This window comes from Prunus persica, chromosome G1 (genome assembly GCF_000346465.2).
Source record: "Prunus persica cultivar Lovell chromosome G1, Prunus_persica_NCBIv2, whole genome shotgun sequence".
NCBI lineage: Eukaryota > Viridiplantae > Streptophyta > Magnoliopsida > Rosales > Rosaceae > Prunus > Prunus persica.
In genome coordinates, this window is record NC_034009.1 from 27742503 (window position 1) to 27769843 (window position 27341).

General features: G+C 35.5%; 2 protein-coding genes across 3 annotated transcripts; one reads left to right on the forward strand and one right to left on the reverse strand.

Annotated features, from left to right (window-relative positions):
- On the reverse strand, positions 7127–7936 carry LOC18788164 (NEP1-interacting protein 1). Its single transcript, XM_007226875.2, has one exon. It carries the CDS (start codon positions 7934–7936, stop codon positions 7127–7129), a length of 810 nt encoding a protein of 269 aa, XP_007226937.2.
- Positions 20778–24840, forward strand: LOC109946642. Of its 2 annotated transcripts, XM_020555076.1 has the most exons (3): positions 20778–20899; positions 21080–21181; positions 24017–24840. In XM_020555076.1, the coding sequence occupies exons 1-3, from the start codon at positions 20874–20876 to the stop codon at positions 24240–24242; spliced, it is 354 nt and encodes a 117-aa protein (XP_020410665.1). In that variant the 5' UTR covers positions 20778–20873; the 3' UTR covers positions 24243–24840. The 2 variants fall into 2 exon arrangements, 1 of the variants encoding a protein (XP_020410665.1); XR_002269741.1 differs by lacking the exons at positions 20778–20899; positions 24017–24840 and adding an exon at positions 21386–22236 and having other exon boundaries at positions 21027–21181.

Genomic DNA, 27341 nt, shown 5'->3' on the forward strand with positions numbered 1-27341 from the left:
CTAGCTGCTTGCATTCATTGGAGTAATGTTTTCTTCAGGCTATGTAATTATTTTAAATATCATAGCTCAATGTACACATGGGTTGATTGGTGCATTGACCGGGTCGAGTTCTTGGATGTATTAATGAAATTCTTGAAAAGACACACACATATATAACGCTTCTCATGTTAACTAATGGCTGCTCTTAATTAGTCTCGTGTTGTGTGGCAGCTGATAGCTAATCCTGCAGTAGCTTAGCTCATATGGAATTGGAGCTCTATTTTCAAACAAGATATATCTAGCAGGTCGCAATATACTTAAGCTGGGTTTTATTTTATGATCTCTCAATTAATTCCACCTGAAAATTTTGAATGCTATGTACTACATATGTATAGTTGACAGTTCGTAAATGTTGTGTTAGTATGAAATAGTGTTGTGATTTTCTAGACTCTAGCATAGGTTGAAAATTAGTGTGTGAAGAATTGTTACTGGACGTTTTGGCACAACTCATTCAACCCCATACATCCGAGGCTTGACTTGACCAATATGAGAAACTTGATTTCAGGTAAATCATGACATAATCATGCATTCATTATAGGATTCCTAGTTTGAGTTTTTTGTTTTAATAGATATTGTTTTAATAGATATTGTTTTTCTATTAAAAATTGATTGGTTGGCGTTTTTCAATAAGAATCCATATTGAACTAATATTCATGTTGGAAAACCAATTGTGGTCTTCATAAGAGTCCAAATTAAGCTAAAAGTTCATAGTTATAATTGAAGTGGGTTTGGTACTCGTGTGCGGCCATCTGATTAAGTATAGGAAGCTTTGAATAAAAGCAGCTTGCATCTCTTTGGTTTTTTACAGTTTTTGATATTGGGTTGAGCATATAGAATTCTTAAGCAAAAGCTGTTGTGCACATATTTGAAATAAATCATCAAGTGTTCCATGTTTACTTGGTGATTTATCAAACACTTTAATCATTCATATTGCATTCATATGCATGTCGGTGACTCATACGGTTGAGTGCACCAAGACCGTGGTGGCGGTTTTCCTCCGGCGACCTTGAAGCAATCGTGGCCAGTATTGCGTTCAACATAAGGAGTGTCGAAGATCATCCCGTGACAGAAGTTGAGTTACGAAGAAGTCGGTAAACATTATCTAGAATAAGTCTAGGATAAGTGTGTGAGTACTTCTTGTAATCATCGTTCTATAATGGATTTGAGTTGGACTGAGGAGTCCCATGAATTTTCCCCAGAGGTGGGGTTTTACCACGTAAAATAATTCTCTACGTGTTCTTTTATTTTAAGCTTTGCACATCTCAGGATTGATAACTAATATCAATCCTGCTTCAAAGGTTGATCATTATTTATTGCAAAAAAAATTCGAATTAGCTTGTTTAACCTTCTCCGGGCATATATAGATATCCTATAGGTATTTTCATGTTGCGTTTTTATCCTCGGTATGATGAATTTACAGCTAAAAATTACTGCATATTAGTATCAAAATCGAAAATTAAACAGCACAAATAAACAAGCCAACCAATTAATTAACCCAAGGATCAACAAATTAAGCCTGAAGTAAAGCAAAGCAGTGAGCAATTAAACCATAATGGATCATATATATATTTATATATGTAATTCAATTACAAGTTACAACAACATCCATCCAATCCAAGGAGATCTTAACCAATTTCAAAGGAACATCAATCCAATTAAGCAAAGGTTTTCATCAATCAGTCGGGCACCTCATAGCGGCAAACAGGACAGTAGTGACCTTGTCTAAGCCAGTTTACTCTATGCACTCGCCATGAAACACATGAGAGCAAGGCATGCAAGCGACTATTGTTCCTCGCTTAAACTCCTCCATACGAACACTGCAACTCTCACCTTCACTCACACTAATCCTCCTCCTTTTTCTCTCTCCATCCTCTTCCTCCTCCTTCACATCATCACTTACACTCAGAAAATTTCTCCTTCACTTACACTAGTTCTGAAAGTACGTCTTTTTGTTTCTTTCTTCCTTTTCTACTGATTTTAGTTTTCTCTAAATAAAAGTTGAAGAGTTATTGTTGATACTAAGTACCATTTATTAGAACTTGATAACTCCATAACTCTTCATGTTTCATTTGTTTGGTTAATTAAGGTTTTGAGTAAATGAGTCCGGATCTTCTGTCCCCCAACTCCATGTCCTCTCCCTGTCACCTATTTAATATTTTGACATCTGTCCACAAACTTAACGGAAGCCAAACTCTGTTACTTACATCAAAAACAATAATAGAATACAAAAGAAGGTTCTGTTGTTTCAATGTCTATCCCCCCTATCGTCTGAATGCCCACTGAAAATAACTTCAAAAATCCATCGATCTTCATCACCCACCACCAGCATGGCAAAACCCAACACATATCTGTTTTTTTTTCTTATGGCAAAGAATTCCTGTAATATATGTGATTACCCAGACAGTACGAAAAGCTTGAGTCGGTGATGGAAGAATCAAGAAGATACAAAATAACATGATAAATCTAGGAAAAACAAGGTTATTACCACATAGGTGGTATGTGAATTGGCTATTTCTGGCCTTTCCTTTTCGTAGGTAAGCTAACCATCAAGTGGGCAATTAGAGCGTCTCCAAGAGACTCTTTATCCTTTCATTCCTAGCTACTTTAGCTAAAAATAAGGAAAATTCTCCTCCAGCAAACTCCCTACTTGGCTCTCTATTTTGGAGAACCAACTTTTGGCTCTCTACATCTAGCAAGGAGGAGAGAGAAAAAGGGAGAGAGAGATAGAGACATTTGGGAGGTTAGTGAGGTTGGGTTTTTTTATTTTTTATTATTTATAATAAATATATTGGATTTGCAAGAGAAAGAGGGAGGAAAAGAAAGAGAAAATTATAATAAAATATTTCAGATTAGCCAAAATAGAGAACATTGCTGGAGGAAATACTTTTTAAATGGTTTGCTACAATAATTTTCTAACTATTTTAGCTAGAATTTAACTAAAATTTGGAGACTCTCCTTAAGCTTGTAATATATATTTTGTAGAGTGAGTTGCTTCATTTTAAATCAATTGAAAAGAAAAAAAAAATAGAATAAGTCTAGACTTCTTTCTGAAGCTAAGACCTATGAGTTCCAATTCCAAAATTCTCTCTCTTATCTTTACATAATATCTTGAGTGATTTTCTACTTGTATTACCAAAAAATTCCAACATACTGATAATGTCAGATGGGCTTATGGGTTACGTGAAAAGGGCAATTGCTAGAAATAAGGATTCAAAAGTCAGGAAGGAGCTTCGAAGTTGGGATTTCTTGTTGCTAAAGGGAAAAAATGGATAGGAAAAAAAAATTAGAAAAAGAAGATGGATGAAATTGTGGCTTTTTGTCCGCTGCTGACTACTAATGGCGGAGAAATTAATGAAATTACAGAGGGGATGGAAGAAGATAAAAAGATAAAGAGTATTAACAGAATTTGTCTTTTGTTAAGTTTGTGGACAAATGTCAAAATATGAAATAGGTGACATGTAGTTTAGGGACAGAAAATTCGGACTCTAAGCAAATGCATACATTTGATTTTGCCCAAGTTAATCGAGTCTTAATTAAGAGAGTTTGAATAGTTAATTACGAACAAACTAAGAAATTACTAGTTAGCAATTGCTAAGTAAAGAGTAAATAATTTGTGATTTTGCCCACATATCAATCATTTGTGGTTTCAGCAATTGCTATCCGTCCATGTAATCATATATATTGAGTTGTTGACATTTGAATCTAGACAGAAACATGGGGAAGATTAATAGTAGAGAATAAAGTAGTAAGTGATAAAGCTCGACAAGCCCCGCAGAGCTTTCTCTATCCCCAGCAAAGCATCTTGCATTTCCGAGGCGCATCTTCCTCGTCAATCTTTTTGATAGAGATCATAGAGATGGTGTCAGGTCCTCATTTGCCACATGCGTTCATCAACTTGAACAACCTTTTTAACGCAGCATCTATGTCGTCAGTGGCGGAGTTAGGATTTCACATCAGAAGGGCTCTTCACAAAAATTTTAAAAATAATTCGAATAGGAGTTCTCAAGCGCTAAATGGGTTAATAAGTTAATAATATCATTTCATACTAATTAATAATTTATCCATCTATTACAATCATAATTGTCTAGAATTTCATATTCTAACATGGTTGAATATTAATTTCATCATCTACACTATTAAAGACTCAAAATTTAAACAATTTATACTTCAACAGAGAGAAGAAATACAAAAAATGTTCATAAATTCCAATATTAAGATACCCTACTTAGACATGTAAAATGGGAGAAAGGGGAATTCACAAAGCTTAAATTAATCAAAAGAGGAAGAGAAGTAGAAAAGAAAAAAAAAGAGTTTTTACTCCAAGAAGCAAACATATAAGTAAAAATATGAGAAAATAAAAAAATTGAGAGGGGGCCTGGGCCCACCATGGTCCTTAGGTGGCTCTGCCACTGTACGTCACAACAATATATAACAAAGGACACCCATTTTAATCATTTTAATTGTGATTTTTTCAGCCATTTATTAGGAATAATTACTGGGTTTTTGTCTATCAAAGCATCAAACAAAGTTAACAATTACAGGCTGGACAGAGGAATTAATGTGTGAATGAGTACAATTTATAAGCAGATCACTGGCATGTCAATATTCGAAGTCGATATTCCCATGTAGCTAGTTCATAGTTGCGTCTAGGTTCACTGACAATTTTTCTGTGATCTTTGAACACAAAACAACATATTGATCAGCTCAATGCAAAGACAACAACGTTACTCTCTCTATAAATAGTTGGGTTGCTTAGGAACCATTCGAAACCAAGGCAGCAACCAAAGCTATAAGTTAAGTAAAAAGGTCGATGAACAAGGCATCAGATGGCCCCTAGGGTTCCTTCAAACACTTCATTGGAGATTATTATGGGCATTATCTTAATTATGCCTCTCTCTCTCTCTCTCTCTCTCTCTCTCTCTCTCTCTCTCTCTCTCTCTCTCTAGTTTCTACTGAAGTGTTTGGGGGGACCCTTGGAGCCATCCGATCGATATATATATCCTACCACCTGTGGATGAGCTATAGCTAGCTGCAATATTAAAGTAAGTATTGTTCTGCTTGATTTATTCATTTGCTTGATAACCAATTATGTTCAGTTAAAAATTAATTAATTAATTTTTTTTTTTTCCCAATTCTGCTAGATTACTTGTGGAATGTCATTACTTTGGCTGGGTATTATTTTATGGCTCTGTTGTTTTTTTTTTTTTTTTTATGGGAGTGGAAAAGTGGTTTGGTATGTTAAACAAAAATTAAAGGATCTCATAATTGAGTGTTGATGTTATTTCTCAATTCAACCTGCAAATCTAAAAGTGCTATATGTATAGATTATATATGGTGAAGCGTTCCTTGTTGATGAATGATATGACCATGAATTTAGGGCTAAAAGAAAAACTGCATCACGTATGAACAAAGCCAACAAATACTAAACAACAATTCATCGATCCAAGGAAATTTAAAGGAACCACGGAACAATCAATCGCGACTTTTTCTTAGTCATCTCCATACAAAAACTGCAACTCTCACTCTCACTTCCACTGCTTCTCCTTCTTTTTCTGTTTGTTGTACCCTCCTCCTCCTCCACATAATCAACTACACTTATTCCCCTTGTTTTTCTCTCCCTACCCTCCTCCTTCACATTATCACTTCCGGTAATTCTCCTTCCTTTTCTCTTTGTACCCTCCTCCTTCACATATCACACGATCCTAATTTACCATCTACGACCTTCTTTAGCACTTACCTTTCAAACACTCCTCACACCGGTACATGGCATGGTCTTTCCAATATCAATATACAACCCCCATACCTCTGGACGCTCTTAGGAAAAAAATTCCAGTCGAATTTTGCGACCCCACTTTATAATCCCGTCCAGTATTTGATCATGCAACCCAGCTTTGATTCTCATCTGAACTTGCAATTCCAAAGGACGACAACACCTGAGAAAGAAACTCGTACAACGCACTTCCTCAACACAGGCTTCTCAAATTCAATTGGTTTTTCATATTTTTCTTGAAATTGGTCGACGAGGGTTTCACGACGAGTTCCCATATCATCTGATGATTGAATATCGTAGTATATGTGGTTGACTTGGTAGTCAAACTTGACCAGAAACTGAGCCGGCGATGTAGGTTCGTAGCTGCCTAGTAAGTATGTGGGGCAAGGAGTAGCACGTAAAAGTCCAAGCTATCCTTCTCGTGATGGACTTCAAAATCTTCGACTTCCATGACTGAAAGAAGCAGAGGTTCGTAGCTGCCTAGTAAGTATAGGCAAGGTTTTAGATTTTATATTGTAGAGATGGGTTGTTTCCATGTTGGTGTAGGATTAAGAAACTGTTAAAGAACCCAGTCAAGACTTGGGTTTCTTCGGTGGGAAGTTTCTTACCTTTTTGTTTCCGACTTCTTTTGGGAAAAGCTATCTGAAGACAACAGAGTTCTGATTAATTTTCCAACTAATTAATTATGAAAATTGTAAAACTTTACTTGGAAGTAAAGTTCTCTTAGCCAAAAAGGACAAAAATAGAAGAATATTTTGAAAGAGGGCTTAAGGCTTGGAGCTTGAAATTCTTTTGGAAAGCAGCATAAGGCAATTTCGCTAAGTAGATTAATACTAGAGACCCATATTTTCTGAGTGATAACATGGCGATTGATTTGTAATTACAATTGCATCAATTACTTTACTATCTCGTGGTAGGGAATATAAGAGATTACCAAATACTGATGGTGATCTAATCCTAACTGAATTATCCCTAGTGTATATATATTCTTTAATTATCGTTTTAGTTTAGATAGAAAGTCTTATTCTTCGTCTTAAACGGTGCATTTTGATAATGATATGATGGATGAATTTTCCGGCTAAGTACAAATGAAAAGAAATGCATATTATCAAATGTAAATAACACAAAAATAAACAAGTCCAACAGAGAACAAAGCAACAATTGACAAATTAACATGCTTGGGCAATCAAATCATAAAAGAATCAACAAATTTTTATTTTTTAATATGTAATATTTCAATTACAATATACTTTCATCCAAGAAGATCTTAGAATGATGAACTTTAAAGGAGTACTTCCAAATTAAGCAAGATTTTCCTCAATCAGCAGTTGGCACTTCAAATCGGCAAACAGGGCAGTAGTGACTTTGTCTGAGCCATGTCCTTATGCACTTGTCATGAAACACATGTGTGCAAGGCATGCAAGCTACTTCTGATCCTCCATTAAACACTTCCATGCAAACAGTGCAACTATCACTTTCACTTACACAAACTTTCCTTCTCTTTCTCTCTCGGCCCTCCTCCTCACAACATGATGCTTCTTTGTCATCTGCACCCACTCTAACCCTCTTTAGTACCGTCTCGACCGCTGAATCACTCGCTGGCACCATGCCCTCATTATTACTACTACTCATTACTATTTCCAGTAATTGTGTACACGACTCACAGCGACTCTTGACTTGCTCTGTTCTCATATATACGCACAACCCCAACACCTTGCGACTCATGCTGCTAAGCTTATTGCCGAGTATGAGACCCTGCACTATAATCTGATCCACCATATATTTGTTGGATGCATTATCTCTACTGATTCCAACTAGCGCCAGCATGATAGAAAGAATCCCATGCGCCTCGCGGAAATTCTTTAACTTGTCCATGTCGAATCGGCATTTTCTTTCCTTTCTTTCCACATATTCTCTGATGGTGGTTTCAGTACGGTTCAAGGAACAATTGACGTATTTGTGTTGGGTATCGTGCACAATCTTGACATGAAACTTAACCGGCTGCACTGATGAACCGTTCCGATTATGAACACAATTAGGGTTGTTTAGTTCTGCGGTAATGTCTTCGAAGGTGAAGCTAAAGTGTGCACGCTCGTGATGGATGGCATTGACAGGGAAGTCTTCCATGGAAATTAGTCGCGGCTGGAAACTTAGAGTTTGAGAATTGCTTTGGTTGTTTGAAGTGTATTGTGGAGTGAGAGGACTAACAGATATATATATACAGGGTGGTGGGTTTCCTTGTTCGTTGGGGATTGGCCGACTAAGACTGGATTTGCTTGATCGAAACGTTTCCTTTTCTTTCCTTTCGGTAATGGGTTAATTTCTTAAGAGAAAGTAACTAATTAGGTTGACTATAGAAAATGAGTCCTTCAAATGAAATTGGTCACCACACACTACTACCAAATAGTTAAACCACGATACGAAATAGACGACGGTGCATCTTAAAACTATCGTCGTGTTTTAAAAATACTAGTGTTGGGTTGATTTTTAAAAGACAACGCTTGTCACTAACAAGCATCCTCTTTTAAAATACGCTAAACTTAAAAATGCCGCTTAAGTGAATTCGAGCTCGACCTAAAATTTTCAGATTTCTTCCGTGTCTATGAAATCCTTATCTCTCCCTCCTTGAAACCCTCCTCAACTCTAACACTCTCATGAAACTCTCTTAAACACTCCCTCTCATGTATCTTGAGCACTCCTCTCCCTACAAAATCATCATAAAATCGATATCAACGAAGGAGTTGAGACATTGAGGTCTTTGCAGATCCACAAGATGGAGAGGGAGGTTATGGATTTGAGAATCAAAGTTGGTTAGATGCGGTGAAGATCTCTATCTCAGGCACTCAACTCACTCATCAACCTCAACGATTTGTTTCGATTAGCTCTCCAATTTCGTGGTTGCGATCTAGAAAGACTTGTAGAAAGACAATAATTTGAATGTTGGTGATGTATGTGTCTTTGTGTTGATTGATGACACATACATCACCAACATTCAAATTATTGCCTTTCCCAAATTGGTGGCTCGATTGTGATGAGGAACACAGGCTCATTTAGTACATAGCTTCCACTGGTAGAATTTCATATCTCTTGGAATTTTTCAATATTTCCCTTATATTCATTTTACTATGATTTTGTTTTATATATCCTTGACCATATTTATTTTCCAGTTGATTTGCATCTATATAGCTCTTCTCCAACAATCATCCATTGTAAGGCAAGCACTCTGCAAATATGGCTTATTTGTCTCCTCTCTTTCTCTGCCACGATATTTATCTCTGTCTTTTATGATTATAAATTGTTGCATCGACATAGTTTGGTTGCGTAGATTTTGACTGCTTAGGAATCCTTAACATGTGAGCTATTGTTACTGTTGTTTGAATTGAGCTCCAACTTGTGCTTGTGTTTATAGAATAATTATGATACTTAAACTTTGGAATTGTAGTTGCATTCATTTTCTTAACAATCAATTTAATTCTCTCTATTTTTTTTCTGTCTCAGCTCCAATCAATATTCTTTAAAGAGTAAATAGACTCTATTTGGCAGAAAGACCTTGTGCAAAAACCTTTGAGCCTCAAAAGCACAGACTCATCTTAGAGCTCCAAGAATGAAGGCTGGCGAACTAATGAACTTTGGGTATTCATCCACTTTACATGTAACTGGTTGAAGTTGATTATGTAGAATTCCTCATTTTTTTATATTATATAAAGTATATGTATGTTGTAGAATAAAGATTGGTTAACTATGTAATAACTATTGAATCTTCAATTTTTATGAAAGAAACCATTTTTTATCGTATATATTCATTAATAAAGTATTATGGTTGGTTTTCTAGTTAAAATCATTGTATAGCATCATAGGAAACAAAAAAGAACTAAAACGTAATAGCTTGGGAACTTATTAGATGACAGTTTTTATAAATACGTCGTCTTTACAAACAATCAACAACGGTTTTAATGAAAACCATCATTGTTTATATAAAATCAAAAAATCGTCTTTAATGAAAACTGTTTTTACAAAAAATGTCATTTTTATATAAAATCAACGACGGTTTTTTTTTTCTTTCCATCTTTATAGCAAAATAACTATAATTTTAGTAAAAATCGTCATCTTCACAGATAAACAACGACGGTGAAAAGCCGTCATAATTTGACACTTAAAGAATGTCGGTCGATTTAACGACGGTTTTCAAAACATCACAACAATAGTGGATCTCCGTCATCTATTTTATTTTTTGTAATAATTAATTTGTATTATTCTTCCTCCAATATAAAGATGTGTGTACAGAACATTGGCATCTTCCGCTTAAAAAATTAATAATTTTCTTTTCAATATTATAACGAAGAAAAAAGTTTGAATTTTGATTTAAAGATAAAGCTAATGGAAAAAGAAAAAAACTTTTTACAAATAGGCCATTCTAACTTTACATTTTATATATTAAAAAAAAAAAACCTCTTTAACTCCATGTTGTACTTTAAAGTGAAAAAATTATAACAAATTAATAGCCAATTAGAATATGACAAGTGGCTAATTGAAAGTTTTTTTTCTCTAAACAAGCCCTCTTAAGAATTTTTGTATAAAATTTCATGCTAGAATCCACCCCTTTTTTGGCCACTTGTTAATTCTAATAGTGAGAAAATCTGTTCGAATTTAAGAGAATTTTAAGGTCTATGGTTCAAGATATATCATTTTTCTTCATAAACCCATATGTGTTGTTCAAGTCTACCTATATACTAGCCTCTCAGCACATGTTTACTCACCTGCGAGAGGCTTTTTTTAAAAAAAAAATTAAATTTATTTTAGAATTAAGAAAGATAACGGGTAGTTGTGTTCCACAAAAATAGGATCAATTATCTAATTTTTCTTTTAATTTTAATTTTTTTAATATGAAAAGTGTGAATTTACCATATTATCCTCATTTAATTAATAATTTCAATTCTTAATATTTGCATTAATTAAAGGCATTTTTTAATATTTTAAATATTTTACCATTCTCTACCTTTTGTTATTTATATATATATATATATATATATATATATGATTTCTCTCTCAAGTCTCAGTTTTTGTGCATTGTGGCTTGTTTTATCATTTATTACACGTACAAATTGAAATAAACACAAGTAAATAAGCGTTACGTACACTTGAAAATTTTACCACCGTAAACCCATTCAATGATGTTGTTGAATTGAACAATTCGAGTCAATCATTAGAACACAATATAAAGTATATGTATGTAATTTTTTTATATTTTTTGGAGATAAAGGCAATGTTGCATTCATAATTAATTTAGGCACAAAGGCCGTCAACCACAAGAGCTGATACAAATACACATAATCACAAAGGGTTATTACAAATATGGAAGCACAGTAACCAAAAAGGGTTAGTCCAAATACTGCCACACATGGCCAAGTAAATTCCAACATAAAAGCCACTAGCATGGAAAATCGGGCAGATACCTCCACACATCAAACTAAATCTACAACTACAACCTTTAAACTATCACAAGTAGAAACTACAAGTAGAGACTAAACTACAAACAAACACCAACTCACAAAGAGTTGATGCAATTATTACAACTTGAGCAAGTTCAAACACACAAGTGAATAAAACCGCTCAGTCACCTTATCTATCTCCAAATCACAAGTTCAAACAAACTACGGAGATCTGAAGTAGATCTAAAGCAGGGCTCCAAATCTTCAAAAAGAAGACAACAACCAAGCGCACAACAAACCAGCCAAAATGGCAAAAACAACAACAACTAACCAAAGGGGAAAGCAAAGGAATGGGATGAGTAGAGAGAGGGGAAGGGCGGAGAGAGAAGGGGAAGGAGAGGGAAGCCACCCACCCCCAAGGGGGTTGGCGGCTGAGGATGCTTTTGCTAGGGTATTCTTACCCTAAAAAAAATTTAGATTACCGTTTTTCTTATGTTTTCAGGGCCTGATGACTAAGTCTGAAACATTCCAAATTTTATTGAACTAAGAAGCTGTTAATTACAGAGAGCAGTACAATGATTCTTACAAATTTACAAAGTAGTTTGACCAATTTCTCATCAACTTAAAATTGAAACCGATCCACAATTCCACAATAAACAATTAGGAATTGAATGGAATATAAAATTTATAAGCCATTAATTATTCTTTCCTTCCTGTAGTTCGGTGGTAAGGCGGGAACAAGAAAATATGCCTGTTCTTTCGTTACTTCAAATCTTATCAGACCAAGGTTTAAACGAGATGAAATACAAACACAAAGCTGCAATAATAGTTTATCTCCACCACCTTTTTAAAGAAAATAGGGCTGAGGTATAGTGTAATTCATCAATCTGTATTATATATGTATATATGCACATTAAGAAATCAACCCAAAAAAGTTATGAGGAGAAAAACTGTACTGGATTGCAGCGAAAGGGGATCCAGCTCAGTGAACGAAAACTTCAACTTAACCCAATTCAACAACGTGCAAGTAATGTACGTAGTTAGATAAGGATCGTTTTATATCATATACAACATTTAATTAGGCTGATCAGAAGATTACATATATTTTTCTAGCATCGATCTGGTTGATCCGTGTCAGATGATACCCAGAGTTCCCCCAAACACTTCAGTAGGATAAATTAAGGTACATATGAACTACCCTTATAATTTCCCCAATGAAGTGTTCAAGGGAACTCCAGGAACAACTGACGATCTCTTCTGATTTCTTTCTGTTGTTGTGGTGTTCTTGTTTAGGGCAGTTACCTACAATATTTATGGTAGCTAGCTAGCCTACTGCTCATTCATAATATCCGAATTAAGAAGGCCTTGCTAGCCCTTCTCGTATGTTCTACGTACTACGTAGGAGAACCATTAGATTAGAGACATGATATCCTCAGACCTTTTAGGGTTGCCCAATTACCTAAATTGATGATGAACCTGGTCAGAATTGTGGGGAACATGAGAGGGTGGGAATATTGTTGAAGTGAGTGGTCACAAGTTCTCCTCATGGCCACAGCTTTTGTATTTTTATTTAGCCCACATCCTCTTCAATCACTTTCATTCCTATATTTAAGGTCTTACATTTTCAAAACCAAATCTCCAATACACGTAGGCACTAGTAAAAAAAACCCCTTGCGCGACCAAATTTTGCGCGACGAAAAACTATTCGTCGCTCAAAGTCACTTTGCGCGACGAAACTTGAAACTTCGTCACTCAAAGTCTTGCTCGACCAAATTTTGCGCGACGAAAAATAATTCGTCACGCAAAGTCACTTCGCGCGACAAACTTTTGCGCGACGACAATACATCGTCGCTCAAAGTCGTCTTGCGCGACCAATTTTACGCGACGAAAAATAATTCGTCGTTCAAAGTGACTTTGCGCGACGAAAAGTAAACTTCGTCGCGCAAAACCCTTATAAAAATAAATAAAATTAAAAAATTATTTTTTAAAATCTTTGCATGACGTAATCCAAACATTTTGTCACCTAAACTAATTTATTTTTGTTTTTTATTTTGTATGCATAACACTTAAGAAATTAAATGGTATATATATTTATTAAGTAGCTTTAAATTTATTATTTTAGATCGGATCGGATTTTTGTTAGAAAAATATATTATTATTGTTCGGATTGGGTTTTTGTTAGAAAATATATATTTTAAATTGACGATCGAATTAGTTCATTGTATTCATATAGGGTCAAGGAGTGTAGCTTTAAAAAATCATCAAAATCGGAGTTAAAATAACCGTTAAATCGTTATTTTTAATTATAACCGTCGAAGAGTTTTGTCCCATTACTTGATCTCTGAATGTTTATTTTTTCCTATTTTTAGCGTATATGATCTCGAAGTATAAACAAACAAGTTTGACGGTTGGATCTTTGAAACTAGTTTTTTGTATGCATATGCCATCAAAACAATATATTCACTAACAATTAAGAGTTTATTTATACTTTCGTTAAATATAACATAAGATTTTGTGGTATCCACTAGTGTAAATATTTTAAATTGAAGATCAAATTCAGTCATTGTATTCATATAGGGTCAAGGAGTGTAGCTGTAAAAAATCATCAAAATCGGAGTTAAAATAACCGTTAAATCATGATTTTTCATTTATAACCGTCGAAAAGTTTTGTCCCGTTACTTGATCTATGAATGCTTATTTTTTCCGATTTTTGGCATACATGATCTCGAAGTATAAACAAACAAGTTTGACGGTTGGATCGTTAAAACTAGTTTCGTAGAATGTGTATGCCATCAAAACAATATATTCACTAACAATTAAGAGTTTATTTATATTTTCGTTAAATATAACATAAGATTTTGTGGTATCCACTAGTGTAAATATTTTAAATTGAAGATCAAATTCAGTCATTGTATTCATATAGGGTCAAGGGGTGTACCTGTAAAAAAATCATCAAAATCGGAGTCAAAATAACCGTTAAATCGTGATTTTTCATTTATAACTATCAAAAAATTTTGTCCCGTTACTAGATCTCTGAATATTTGTTTTTTGCGATTTTTGGGGTATACGATCTTGAAGTATATACAAACAAGTCTTACAGTTGGATCGTTGAATGGTGTGTGTGTATATATATATATATATATTAAGTAGTTTTAAATTTATTTATTTTGTACGTATAACACTTAAGAAATTGAATAGTATATACATTTATTAAGTAGCTTTCACCTTAATTATATTTAAAATCATAAAATAAATTTTTTTTCTTATTCAAAACAATTATTTTTATAAATATTGTGCTACGAACCAATTTTTCGTCTCTCAAAAGTTTGCGCGACCAATAGTTCGTCGTGCAAAACTCAAAAAATTTGTACGAGTAACAAAAATGGGACGCGGGTTTTTAAAATTAAAAAAAAAACTTTAGACTTTGCGTGATCAATATTTTTTCTCGCTCAAAACTTTGCGTGACCAATATATATTTTTCGTCGCGCAAAAATTTGGGCGAGTACCAAAAATGGGACGCGGGACTTTTTTTTATATAATTGTTTTAGACTTTGCGCGACCAATATGTACTTTTCGTCGCGCAAAAATTTAAAAATTTTGGCGGATACCAAAAATGGGATGTGGGATTTTTTTTTTTTTAAATAATTTTTTTTGGACTTTGCACGACCAATATTCCTATATTCGTCACGCAAAGTTAAATTTTGGCGGTACCAAAAATGGGATGCGGGAATTTTTTTTAGACTTTGCGAGACCAATATGTATTTTTTGTCGCGCAAAGTTAAATTTTGGCGGGAACCAAAAATGGAATGCGGGAAAATTTTTTTAAAAATAATAATTTTTTAGACTTTGCGCGACCAATATTCCTATATTCGTCGCGCAAAAAACTTTGCGAGACCAATATGTTTCGTCGCGCAAAACTTTGCGCGACCAACAATATTTTTCGTCGCGCAAAGTGATACGATTTTTAAAACCAAAATAACTCCTCCACCATTTTCTCAATGTCTTTCTCTACTCTTACCTCTTCTCTCTCTTTCCCTCTCCCCAAATTCCACCTTTTCTCTCACACTCACTCCTCTCACTTAATCTCTCATATCTCTCTTCACTATCTCTCACTCTCACTCACTCTCTCATCTATCTTTTCACTATCTCTCACTCTCTCATCTCTCTATCACTATCTTATCTAATTCTCTCACACTAACTTCTCCCTCTCATTCTCACTCACTCTCAATCTTGCCAAAAGGTATATTCTCTCCCAATTTTAAATTTTTTTCATTAATATGTGTTTTTGGAGTTAGTTTTGAGTTTGTGTGGGGTTTGGGGTTGAGTAAAGGGGAGAGATTGGAGTTTGGGTTGGATTTGTGGTATAACAATTTTAGGGGAGATTATGCATTCTTTTTTTTGTTGTTGTTGTTATTTGACCATATTTGTTTTTTTGTAGGTAATCATCAAGACTTTGATGGCTAAAGTTGAGGATTAGGAAGCTATCAAAACATATCATCCGCCACTACCACCACAATACTCTTGTATTAGGATTTTATTATTGTACTTTGTTAATTTATGTGTACATTTTGAATATTATATATATTTATTGGATAATTTGATCACTATTTTTCATATGTAATTTTATTTTGAATATGTCAATTTAAATTAAAGTAATTAAGAAAAATCTTACAATTAAATTAAATTTAAAAAGTAAAAATTCGAAAAAATTAATATCAACTTAAATTAAAGTGATTTAAAAAAAATCATACAATTAAATTAAATTTAAAAAGTAAAAGTTTGAATAAACTAATATAAATAAATTAATATTAAAGAAATAATAAAACAAAAAGTCAAAAACCTTGCGCGACAAAATATTTTGTAGAGCAAACTATTAAATTAGTTTATTTTAATTAAAAAAATTTAAAACACAAAAAATATTTAGTCGCGCAAATATTTGCGCGACGTTAGTATTCATCGCGCAAAACTCTAAAAATGTAGGCAGGTACCAAAAATGGGACGCGGGAATTTTTTATTTTTTATAAATTTTTTTGAGACTTTGCGCGACAAATGTGTTTCGTCGCGCAAACCTTTGCGCGACCAATGTGTTTCGTCGCTCAAAACTTTGCGCGACAAATATTTTTCGCCGCGCAAACCTTTGCGCGACCAATGTGTTTCGTCGTGCAAAGTTTTGTGCGACCAATATTTTTTCGTCGAGCAAAGTTACTTTGCACGACCAATATTTTTTCGTCGCGCAACGCGCGACTAATGAAAAAACTTGGTCGCGCAAAGTCTTTCTTCACGATCTTTGCGCGACGAAGTTTCTGTCGCGTTAAAATTTATGCAACTACAATGTATTTTGCGCGACGAAATTCTCTTCGTCGCGCAAAGTGTAAAATGTAGTAGTGAGGCTTGCATTGGAGCCCCCTAAGTATACTTAGCTAGTTAGCTTAAAGACAACTCTAAGGGAAGTTAGTTATAACAAACATCTTAGGGAAGTTGTGCTTATTAGATTAAGCCAAGATTCTATGGATGGAGAGTTGAACGAATCGGCGCAGGCCAGGTGGTGATGTTGTTGCTATTGCTCAACTTGGAGAAACTTTAAAGCTGAAGTGCCTGTCCTCGTGATGGACTTCAATTGCTTCGTCGTCAATGGCAATTGATGATCAGTCATGAGCAATAATTTCTTAAAGAGAAGGAGTAGTTAGGGTTTTAGAGTTGGGTAGAGTTAGGGATGGGACCAACAAGTATACTGTATGCATAGAGATTGGAAACATTTTAGGAAAAATTAGGGTGGTTTGTTTCCAAATTTGCTTTCTTCCGCGACAAGTTTCTCAAACACTCGCACTTGTTTTAGGAAAAATTAGATTTTATTTTTATTTTTTTATCCCAAATAAAGTTGTTAATTCAAAACAAGGACCGGCATTTTAAATGGAGCTAGCCCGGTCTACTAACTTGTGTTTAGGCCTCATCAATTGGGCCGCGGGCTCATGGGCCGATGGGAGCCCTCCCGGCCCGACCTGTTATGGGCTTTGAGATGGCCCGGTCCGCCTTGGGCCGAGCTAAGCTTGGGCTTGGGTGTCTGAAGTCCGGCCCGGCCCGTTAGGCCCGCATGCATATATAATTATGTATAAATAAGAGTTTAGGTTTAGGATTATATCACTTAAATCACATATATAATTTGTTTCATTTCATTTACTTTTCTTTACTCATTCCTAGTTTATAATCGGATGATTAATTAGCACATTAATTTGAGTCAATTATTAATCCAACAATTATATATATATATAAGATGAACAACATATCACATCACCAAATATAATCATATCACGAAACAGAATCGTACCACCAAATATAATCATGCTTTTCTTGAACACATTACAAAATATTTGCATATTTATTCATACCATCCTTTAAAAAATATTTTTTGATACTTATTATTTTTTAAAATTATTTTTTAAAACGTATTACGATCTAATTATGTAATAACCTAAAAAATAATACTTGGTTTTATTATTTTTGTGGAAAATCTTATAAGTTGTGTACTTTATTGGGTGTTTTATGAATTTGGTTTGAAGTGAAAATATTGGAATTAAGTGAGTTTAATCTCAAATTTGGACTAAAATGCCTTTATGATTAAGTTTATGATTTTTTTTGAATTAAGTAGGGCCCGTTTAGGCCTAGCCCATTGGGCTTAGCTCGGCCCGGCCCGATGGACTTTGCCCATCTCATGGGTCGGGCTTGGGCTTCGAATTTTTAAAAAAAACCCGGCCCAGCCCGGCCCGATATTTTCTCTCTCCTCTTTAAAGTCCGGCCCAAACCCATTAAATTTGGGCCGGGCTGACGAGCCCTACTTGTGTTAGCCAGCTAGCTATTGCTTGGATATATATCTTGGATTTCCTTCCGTAACTCTTTTTTAATTCAATAAGTCATAAGATTCAAAATTTTGTTACATCAAGAAATAAAATAGAGTTGAAAGAGTTTATTTATTTATTTATTTTTATTTGTGAGGATAAGAAAGAATAAATTAGCGTAATGACTAATTCATCTTTTACCTCCTTGAAAAATAATTAGATTATCAATTGTATATTATAAAATATAAAAAAAAAATTTGGGGTCAATGGGTCAATATACTTGAAATCTTAGTCAATTATGATATCAGATTTTCTTTTTTTAGGGCAAAATCTGGATTTTAGGTTCCAATAACATAAGACCTCTCTTTGACGAAAAAAATAAAATAACATTACAATTCTCTAATTATTTTGCGTGAAAGTGCCAGGGCCCATCCCATTTCTACTAGAACACTTTGCTTGGATATTTATTCTGTGGGGGCCATAGTGCTTGTGGATGTCAAATCTTAACATGGCCCAATTCCTTTTGTCAATCAACTCCTTAAACAAGTTCATATGGTTCTTTCTCTTTTCTTTCTCTCCAGCATGAAATCCTAATGTACCCTTTAGCTTTGGAGGAACTGGGGCAAAAATTGGATCTTTAAACTCAAAGGCACTAAAAGCCGAAGAACACCAAAAATCCGACGCGATTTGGGGAAAACCCTTGGCGCTGACGTTTTCATGTTTACATGTTGTTAGGTTATGTTTAGCTAAGGTTTTTAGCTTCCCTTGATAACTTTGTAATTGCACATGTAATTCATCAAGCACAAGGTTAATTAGACTAGGTTAGTCTAGTTGAAGATGATTACTATGGCTGAGATCAATAGTGGCACGACGCAATCAAGATCTTCAAAGGTAAATCATGCATTGCATATATATTAGGACATATGAAGTCAACGTGATGACTAGTCATCCGTTACTACTAGCTCATTTAAAATCTCACATGAGACTCACACTTGGCCAGCTATAGGTTTTCTTTCCTAATGATTTTTGTCTCTTATATCTTCAATTTTAGCCGCCATGTTGATTATTTTCTTACCTAGCTATTTTGGGTTTAAAAAAAAAAAGGAGTCTTGGTTCTTGTAGCCGTCACTTTTATAGAGAGAGATTTTTGAGAGTTTTGGTTTTGCTCTGCATCTTCTTTTCTGAGAAAAGTCTCCATTTTTCATTTTGAGGTTTTAAAATTTTTAAAATCTGCTTTGATCTTTGAAATCCACTTCACCCATTGACAATTTTTTAGAGTAAAACTTTTACTTTGCATTCTCTACTTGGTGAGATTTGGATTTTCATTATGAGTTTTTGAAAATTGGTTTTTGAAATCTGCATCTAGGGTTTAGTTTAAACACTTCATCACCCTAGCTAGATCAGATTCTCTGTTGGTTTCTTCAATAGGGTAGTTTCTTGAAGAAATTGACCATTTCATTCATTGGTGACGATTCGGAGCTGAGTTGCAGTGTCATAGGGTGAAGAAGCTGATGGACTAGCTATCATTTCCATGAAGGACAAGCTACTAGCACAACCAAGTTTGGAGAAGAATGTTGCACAAGGAGGTAGTGCCCATTTCCTTAATAGATCTAGGATTGTTTGAGCTGGTGATTACTTTTACCTATAAAAATCTTCTTGACTTAGTGGATTGCCTAGTCGGAGTTATAACCCCCAGTTTTTCCCAATTGTGATTTTTTGGGTGAACATTTCTGGTGTGTTGTCCTTGATTTTATGACTAGCCATACTGTATTTGTTATCTCTAAAATGCTGATGAATGTTCACACACCCATCATTCTAGTTGTTGCTAGCATAGGAGATGCCTATATTGACATGTCCTTCTAAGTGCCTAGGTTGTCACGTAGTTATCTTCTAGGCTTGCAAGTTCTTATATTTGATTTGTGATGAGTATGTGCTTTACTTGTTTATTCATAAGTCTATGACTAGTATTTGACTAGTCATATTGTCTCTAGGATTATTTGAGCATTGTTGTCATAGATCTTTCCAATTAGGGTTTTAATTTACCCATTCACCTAAGTACCAATTTTACATGTATTTGATCAGGTCAACTCTTAACTAGTGTGGACCTTCATTTATCTGGTTGACCGATTGCATGAGTGAAGTCAACGATTGGAATAAGGATATTGTTTGCCTCTTTCCCTAGAATGAGATATTCCTCATTTCGGCAAATCACTGTTTGCATATGTGCAAAAATAATTCTTCAAAAACACAAAAAGAAAAACTTATGCACGTATATCATACTATTATTGGCAGGAATATAGAATTTCCATTTGGGAATGAGAGAAGTATTTTCCTTGCAATAATATTTAGTCAATTACAATTTTAGTTTTTTTTTTTTTTTTTTTGAAGGCAAAATCTTGATTTAGATTCCAGGAGCATTACAGCTCTCTAATTATTTTGGGTGATTGCGTGAAAGTATTTTGTTTTGGACCACCTCCTCCAGGGCCCATCTCAGTTCTACTGGAACAACTTCGTTTGGATATTTTTTCTGTTGGGGCCGTAGTGCTTTTGGATGTTTAATCTTAACATTGGGCCCATTCCTTTTGTCAATCAACTGCTTAAACGGGGTCGTATGGCTTTCTCTTTCCTCTCTCTCCAGCATGAAACCCTAATTAAAAATTTCTCCAGAGTTTCGTCCCTTTTTTTTGTGGTGATATAATATTGGTACTGGAAATTTGTGACCAAAAAAAAAGGAAGACGGGAAACCTTGTATTGGCTCATTTGTCTATGTGATGAGGAGGTTTCTCCTCGACTTCCCTCAGGATGATGACCTCATCTGCCACCATGAGGTAACAATGGCCATGGCAAGTTTTAGTATTTTGTTTGAACAGAACCAAAGATTAATTCAATGTAAAATCATGGAAGCTAGGAAGAAAATTAAACATAATATAACTTGTTTTCCTTAATTTGCTTTGTTGTTTGTAAATCCAATGGCTGACTTTTCCACTTTTGCTTCTAATATTCTGTAGCATTCTTGGCCATAGAATTAATGGTCTAGTGGGCAATACAGAGGCAGCCAACAAGTCCTATTGTCCTCAGTCTCTGGTTTTAGGCACAAACTTCTCTGTCAGGTTCGTCCCTTCTTGGACTGTTTTGCTGCAACTGTCTATCTTCATTTGGTTTTCTCCTGTTCTTGATCTCTTGTGGCAAACAAAACAAAATAGAAAAAGGAAATGATTAATGGAGTTTTTGAAAAGAAAATATAAGAACTAGTTATTGTATGACATTGCTGACAATAACTCCTTATTGCGCTGCTGCTGCTGCTGTTGCCGCAGAACTGTCCAGGATTCCATGCTGATCAATTCATGAAAAATAAAGTGTGTATGCATACAGTTTAAGATTAGCTGCAAAAAGAGAAATGTAGCAAACTAGATCATTACCGGAGCTTCATACACCAAATACATTGCGATGGGGGACTAAAACTCGAAATCCATGGCGGTGGATATGTGGAAAGCTTGTAAGAGCTTTGTTATTCTTTGTAAAATCAAATGCCACCAGGAGTTCCCCCAAACACTTCAGTGGGATATATAATTGATCAGAATGAATTATTTCCCAATGAAGTGGTCAAGAGAACTCTCGGTGACACCTGACAATATTTCCTCTTTTTTCATCACAGCTTCTACAATAAGTACATTACCACGGATAAGCCCTTTCGTTCTTTATAAAATCAAATGCCACTAGGAGTTCCCCCAAACACTTCAGTAAGATATATAATTGATCAGAAAGAATTATTTCCCAATGAAGTGGTCAAGGGAACTCTCAGTGACACTTGACAATTTTTCCTCTTTCTTCATTAGAGCTTCTACAATAAGTATATTGCCACGGATAAGCCCTTTCATATTTTGTAAAATCAAATGCAACCAGGAGTTCCCCCAAACACTTCAGTAGGATATATAATTTATCAAAAATAATTATTTCCCAATGAAGTGAGTAAGGGAACTCTCGGTGACACCTGACAACATTCGTCCTTCTTTATCAGAGCTGCTACAATAAGTATATTGTGATGGATAAGCCCCTTCATTATTCTTTGTAAAATCAAATGCCACCTAGAGTTCCCCCAAACACTTCAGTAGAATGTATAGTCGAAAGAAGACTATTTCCCAATGAAGTGGTCAAGAGAACTCTAGGTGACACCTGACAAAGTTCCTACTTCTTTCTTTCTACTTCTTTCAAAGCTTGTTTTGGTTTGATGGTTATGAGTTGCAACTACCTCCTGCTATATATAGTGTCTGGCCCTCTTTGCATTTGGTTGTGTTTTGCATGTTCCTTATTTCCTTGTCCTTGTTCAATAGGCAGAAAATCGGAGGAGGAAATCGATCTTTTAAGTAATGAACCTAGACGACATTGGAGGCTAGATGGAAGAAAGGAATAATATTGAGGTGATTGTCATGTGCCATTCTTAATTACCTGGCCCACACTTATTCTCAAGGAAATCTATTAGATTGCCTCAAGGCTGATCAGAACCTCATATGTGCTGTGGCTACTTGCTAAGAGCAACTCCACCCATTTGCCCTTAGCCATGGCAAGGGGGGAGCTAGGGCAGCCACTATTCACGTGAATAGTGGTTGCCCTTGCAAATAGTATTTTGAGTTTCCACCCATTGCCATGGCTAAGGGCAATTACTATTCATTTTTTTGTTTTTTCACAACTTTTTTTTACTTAAATAATTAATTTGGATAATATTTTCGGATAAGATTTTTGGGTTCCTACGTGTCAATACTATTCATATCGGATAAGATTTTATTTTATTAGTTGTATTGGTTGGTATTCATTAAAAAAAAAAAATGAGGATTTGGTGTTAAAAGTGAAGAGTATTGGTTGGTATTTATAGACACGGGCGGACCCATAATTTTTTTAGCGGAGGTGCAATATTGGCTAAGTATGAAAAATGGTTTTTCGGAATAATTATTTTCTCAAGATAATTTTTGGCGGCTTTTATTCCTTACACATCAAATAAGAAAACTTGATTTTATGGGATTTTAATATGAAGTATATATTGACTTAATGAGCCATCATTTTTAGCCTAAATCGTATTTTGCACTAAAACCGATTTTTCATATTTTGATTTGGTGGGAATTTGATTTTCTAGTATTTTTATTTGAATCCAAATGGGGGGTACTTCCTTATTTACATTGTAAACTTAAGTAAATGGAGTAATATAAAAATAAATTAAAGTAAAAGGACAAAGACATTTACTTAAATGTTGAAAATGGAAATAAGGTATAGAGGAAAATGTTGAATAAAGAGTGAATAATAGTAGAAGTATAATGAAATGTATGAGGATTGGTGTTGAAAGTGAAGGGTATTGATAGGTATTTATAGAAAAAAAATATCAGAATTTTTTAGAATTTTTTAAAAAAATTTACGATTTTTTTTCATATTTTTATTGCCCAAAAAAGCCTCAGCCGTTGGATTAATTTGGAGAAGCAGATCGGAAGGCTGGGGAGGCGACACGTGGCAGCGCACTTTGGACCTGGCGCACTGACGTCAGCGTGACGCGAGGCTGACGTCAGCAACACGCGAGTTGGACCTCGGGCTGGTCTCGCCTTCGGGCTGGCCCGAGTTGGTGGGTCCCACACCACCCCCGGGCCTGGGCTGTACGCTGGAGCGACTTTTTTTTTTTTTCCTGCCCTCGCCTCGGGCTGGGCTCCCTCGCTGGAGCTGCTCTAAGACTTGCTTCAGGCTCAATTAATCAACCGCACTGATAGCATGTTAAATTCAAAGAGACGGGCCAGCGGTCCATCACTAATAACACCGATATTGTTCCCAACTTAATCACCTACAAAACCCAGTAAGTGTGGGGTTTTATCACAAAAGGCCTCAGTGTTGTTAGTAGTAAAATCATTTATTTATTTTTATATTTTATTTAGTCAAATTTCCGATGTGGGACTCATATTCTTCAACAGAATGTATGCTTTTGCATCCAAGAAAATGCTGAAAGGAACAAGTTGGGATATGAAAGAGAACAAAGGGTTGAGACTTGTGAGAGCTTATGGCCACAGACCACTCACTTCACTTTTGTTCTCTCCAGTGACTGCAATCCTGACCAGGTTCAATTTTCAAAACTTCAACTCTGCCATTTATCTTTTCTCTACTGGTCCTCCCATTCTGATGAAGCCCACCGTTTTATAAATGAAGTCTATATCAAATGATATATATGCCCTTCATGATCGATCCCTTTGGCTATATATAGTGGATACTGAGTTGCTTTCATTCCCTTATGAAGAAAAAAGGAGATATATTGTACCCCATTAATGAAGTGCTTGGGGGAACTCTGGTTGGCTAGACCAGCCATTTTCTGCTGTTTTGGTGTTTGGTTCATGATGCTGCTCTTTGCATTCTATGTTTTCCATATAAGGTTTTGAACTTGTTCAGGGAATTGGGATTTTGATCCTATATTGGCATTTCCTCTTTAATTCAGTGGAGTCTTACTAAACCCTGATTTTTTTTCTTTTTTTGGTCAAATTGGATTAACCGAACTTCATATAATAGGGGAGAACCCAAAAGAAAAGACTCCCAAATTATCAAACTGGCCAGCACATGATCACTGAGTACAGACAGCAAAACAAAGGAAACAATATTAAAAACACCTCACACAGCACAAGGACCGCGTCTAGATAACCAATTGCTAGGTGAGAGACAACAAGACAACCTTAAGCTCAGAGGAGTCAGAGCCGTCCACACCGGCACACAGCATTAGGCACTTGTTGGCGGGCAAGGGAGACCATCGTTGTTGAGAACATGCACAAGTGAGGTGGTGGGTCTGGATGTCCAGACTTCCGGGCTCAACCTCGATAGTGCGACAGCTGCCAAATGATCTGCAGCTTGGTTTCCAGACCTGCGCGTCTGAGTCTAGGTGCAATGGTTGAAGTTGTGATGATAATCGCGAATTCTAGTGAGAATGGGATACATACACCATCGTCCCCTTCGGATGTTGCCATTGATGCTGTCCACGAGTTCCTTTGAGTCTGATTCGAAGCAAACACAAGTAAGACCCAGCTCCATTGCAAAGAGACAATCCTCAAGAGCCGCATTAGCTTTGATCATGATTGCAGACTCAGCCGAGAAAGGAACGGCCTTGGCGCCCACAAACATTTCTATGCTTGTCACCCTAATTAGGTAGGCATATCACCCCTATTTGGACAAGAATCAACTAGAAAAAGATAATGGACTAAATTAAATCTGGTACAGAAAGATTTAAAACAGAACAAAAAGTTACTAGTTTCAGTACCATGTTGAGCATAATGAGTTGATTAGGCCACTTTCTTAGGAAAAATAAAAGACAGAAGATGAACATGGAGATCAGAGACAGGAGAAAGACAGAAGACAATTATTTTGCTAGCCAACTTTCCTGCCTGTGTTTTAGGTACTATCTTATAACCACTTACAATCAGAGAAGCAGTAAGAACCAGCATACTCTCAATCACAAACCTCATCATAGACATAAAAGATAAACACTACATTTGATTACTTCCAAAGGCTATACTAATATAACTCGTACGTGGAAATCATATTGACCATTCGATCAAACATGCATTTGGCATATTGTAGTCTGGCATCTGTGATTATTAAAAAGTACTGGTGGCTAAGATATTAGATCTGCAGATGAGAATTGACCCATGTCCCTGATATTAGCAAATGGGAAGTTTGATAAGCTACTTTACTTTTACCACTTGGCTCTGAGATTGGGCAGAGGATCTTCTTTCTTTGAGACGAGTTAACATGAATTTGAATCATTGTAAATTCAACGGTTCTCTCACTTTTACATTCCTTTTAAGAAACTTTTTTTGAACTATTGGATTAATATCCAACGGTGGGTGACCACAATCTCTTGAACTCCTGTGGTTCAAGAGATCGAAACTGTATATATATATATATATATATACACACACGCATATATATGGTGACTGCAATTGAAGCACGTCGGGCCCTCATTTGCCACATGCTCTTCTGCATCAACTTGAACATAACTTTTCTTGTAGCATATCCACATGACATAATTCAAATTATTGGTATGTAGTGTATCTATCAAAGTATATATATCAAATAAAATTGAAAATTACTGGCTGGACAGAGGAATTTATGGGTGAAAGAGTAGAATTTGATTTATGAGCAGACTGGCTAGCATGTGGCTACTCGAAGTCGATATTCCTTAGTTTTAGTGTTACCAACTTTTCCCATGTAGCTAGCTCACACTTACGCCTTGGTTCACTCCAGAATACAATAATTGTCTTTGAATAGAATGCAAAGGCATGCACAGCAACTCTCTCTATAAATACTTGGGTGGGCTTGGGTGGGTTGCTTAGGAACCATTCGAACCAAAACAGCAACCAAAGCTCAAGTTAAGTAAAGATCGATTAACAAAGCATCAAATGAGCCCTAGAGTTCCCTCAAACACTTCATTGGAGATTATATGCCCCTCTCTACTTTCTATCTACTGAAGTGTTTTTGGGGACCCTTAGCTAGCTCACACTTCCTAGCTGCTTGCATTCATTGGACTCTTGCAGCATGTGGTCCATGGACTTTTTATTCCGTATCATTTCAATTTCAACCTACCGACTAAATAAATAAAACATCATGACAGTTGACAAAATAGGAAGATTCTTTATCCGAGAATCTCCTTATGAAATTCTAGAAGAGGCTCATTCTAGGACCACTTCCATCTTCAGTAAAAATGTCCTCAGTTTTAACTTTCACCCATTGTCATAAATCCTAGGGTTTCACCCATTGGCATGCATGCTAGGGTGAGTGAGTTAGGGAAGCCACCTTTATGTACTTTTCACTTTTTTCTTTTTCCTTTTTACAAGCAATAATAGGAGAGGGAAAACGAACACTAAAGACATAGGTTGAACTACAAGGCACTTGGGCATTTTACTCACTCGGATTTTCTTTAGATTTGGCAAAGTTTATTGGTAGCGCCATAAATCAAGTATTTTCACACAAACCTGATTTGCTTTAAGAAGATTCATTAACAAGAATTAACACCCAGCAGATTAAAACTCAAATTAATGTGTTTAAGTATATATCCAGTTGATAAGGTTGCTTTACAAGGGCATGAGGGGTGTGGGCCCTGGCTAACCCACATCATATAATTCTCAAATAGCTGTAATATTGGCTGTACCAATGTGCACTTCAATGTCTGGCTATACTAGTGCCTTAAATAACTGTGTCTAAAATCCAAAACCACACCAGAGACAGAGACACAGAGGTGGAATTTGGCAAAGCACAATT

Bases quoted from the DNA above. Each gene is read 5' to 3' on its own strand.
- LOC18788164 (XM_007226875.2), bottom strand. From the start codon at position 7,936: ATGGAAGACTTCCCTGTCAATGCCATCCATCACGAGCGTGCACACTTT.
- LOC109946642 (XM_020555076.1), top strand. From the start codon at position 20,874: ATGATGACCTCATCTGCCACCATGAG. The intron at 20,900-21,079 runs GTAACAATGGCC...AATATTCTGTAG, and splicing joins ACCTCATCTGCCACCATGAG to CATTCTTGGCCATAGAATTA. The intron at 21,182-24,016 runs GTTCGTCCCTTC...ATTCTTCAACAG, and splicing joins GGCACAAACTTCTCTGTCAG to AATGTATGCTTTTGCATCCA.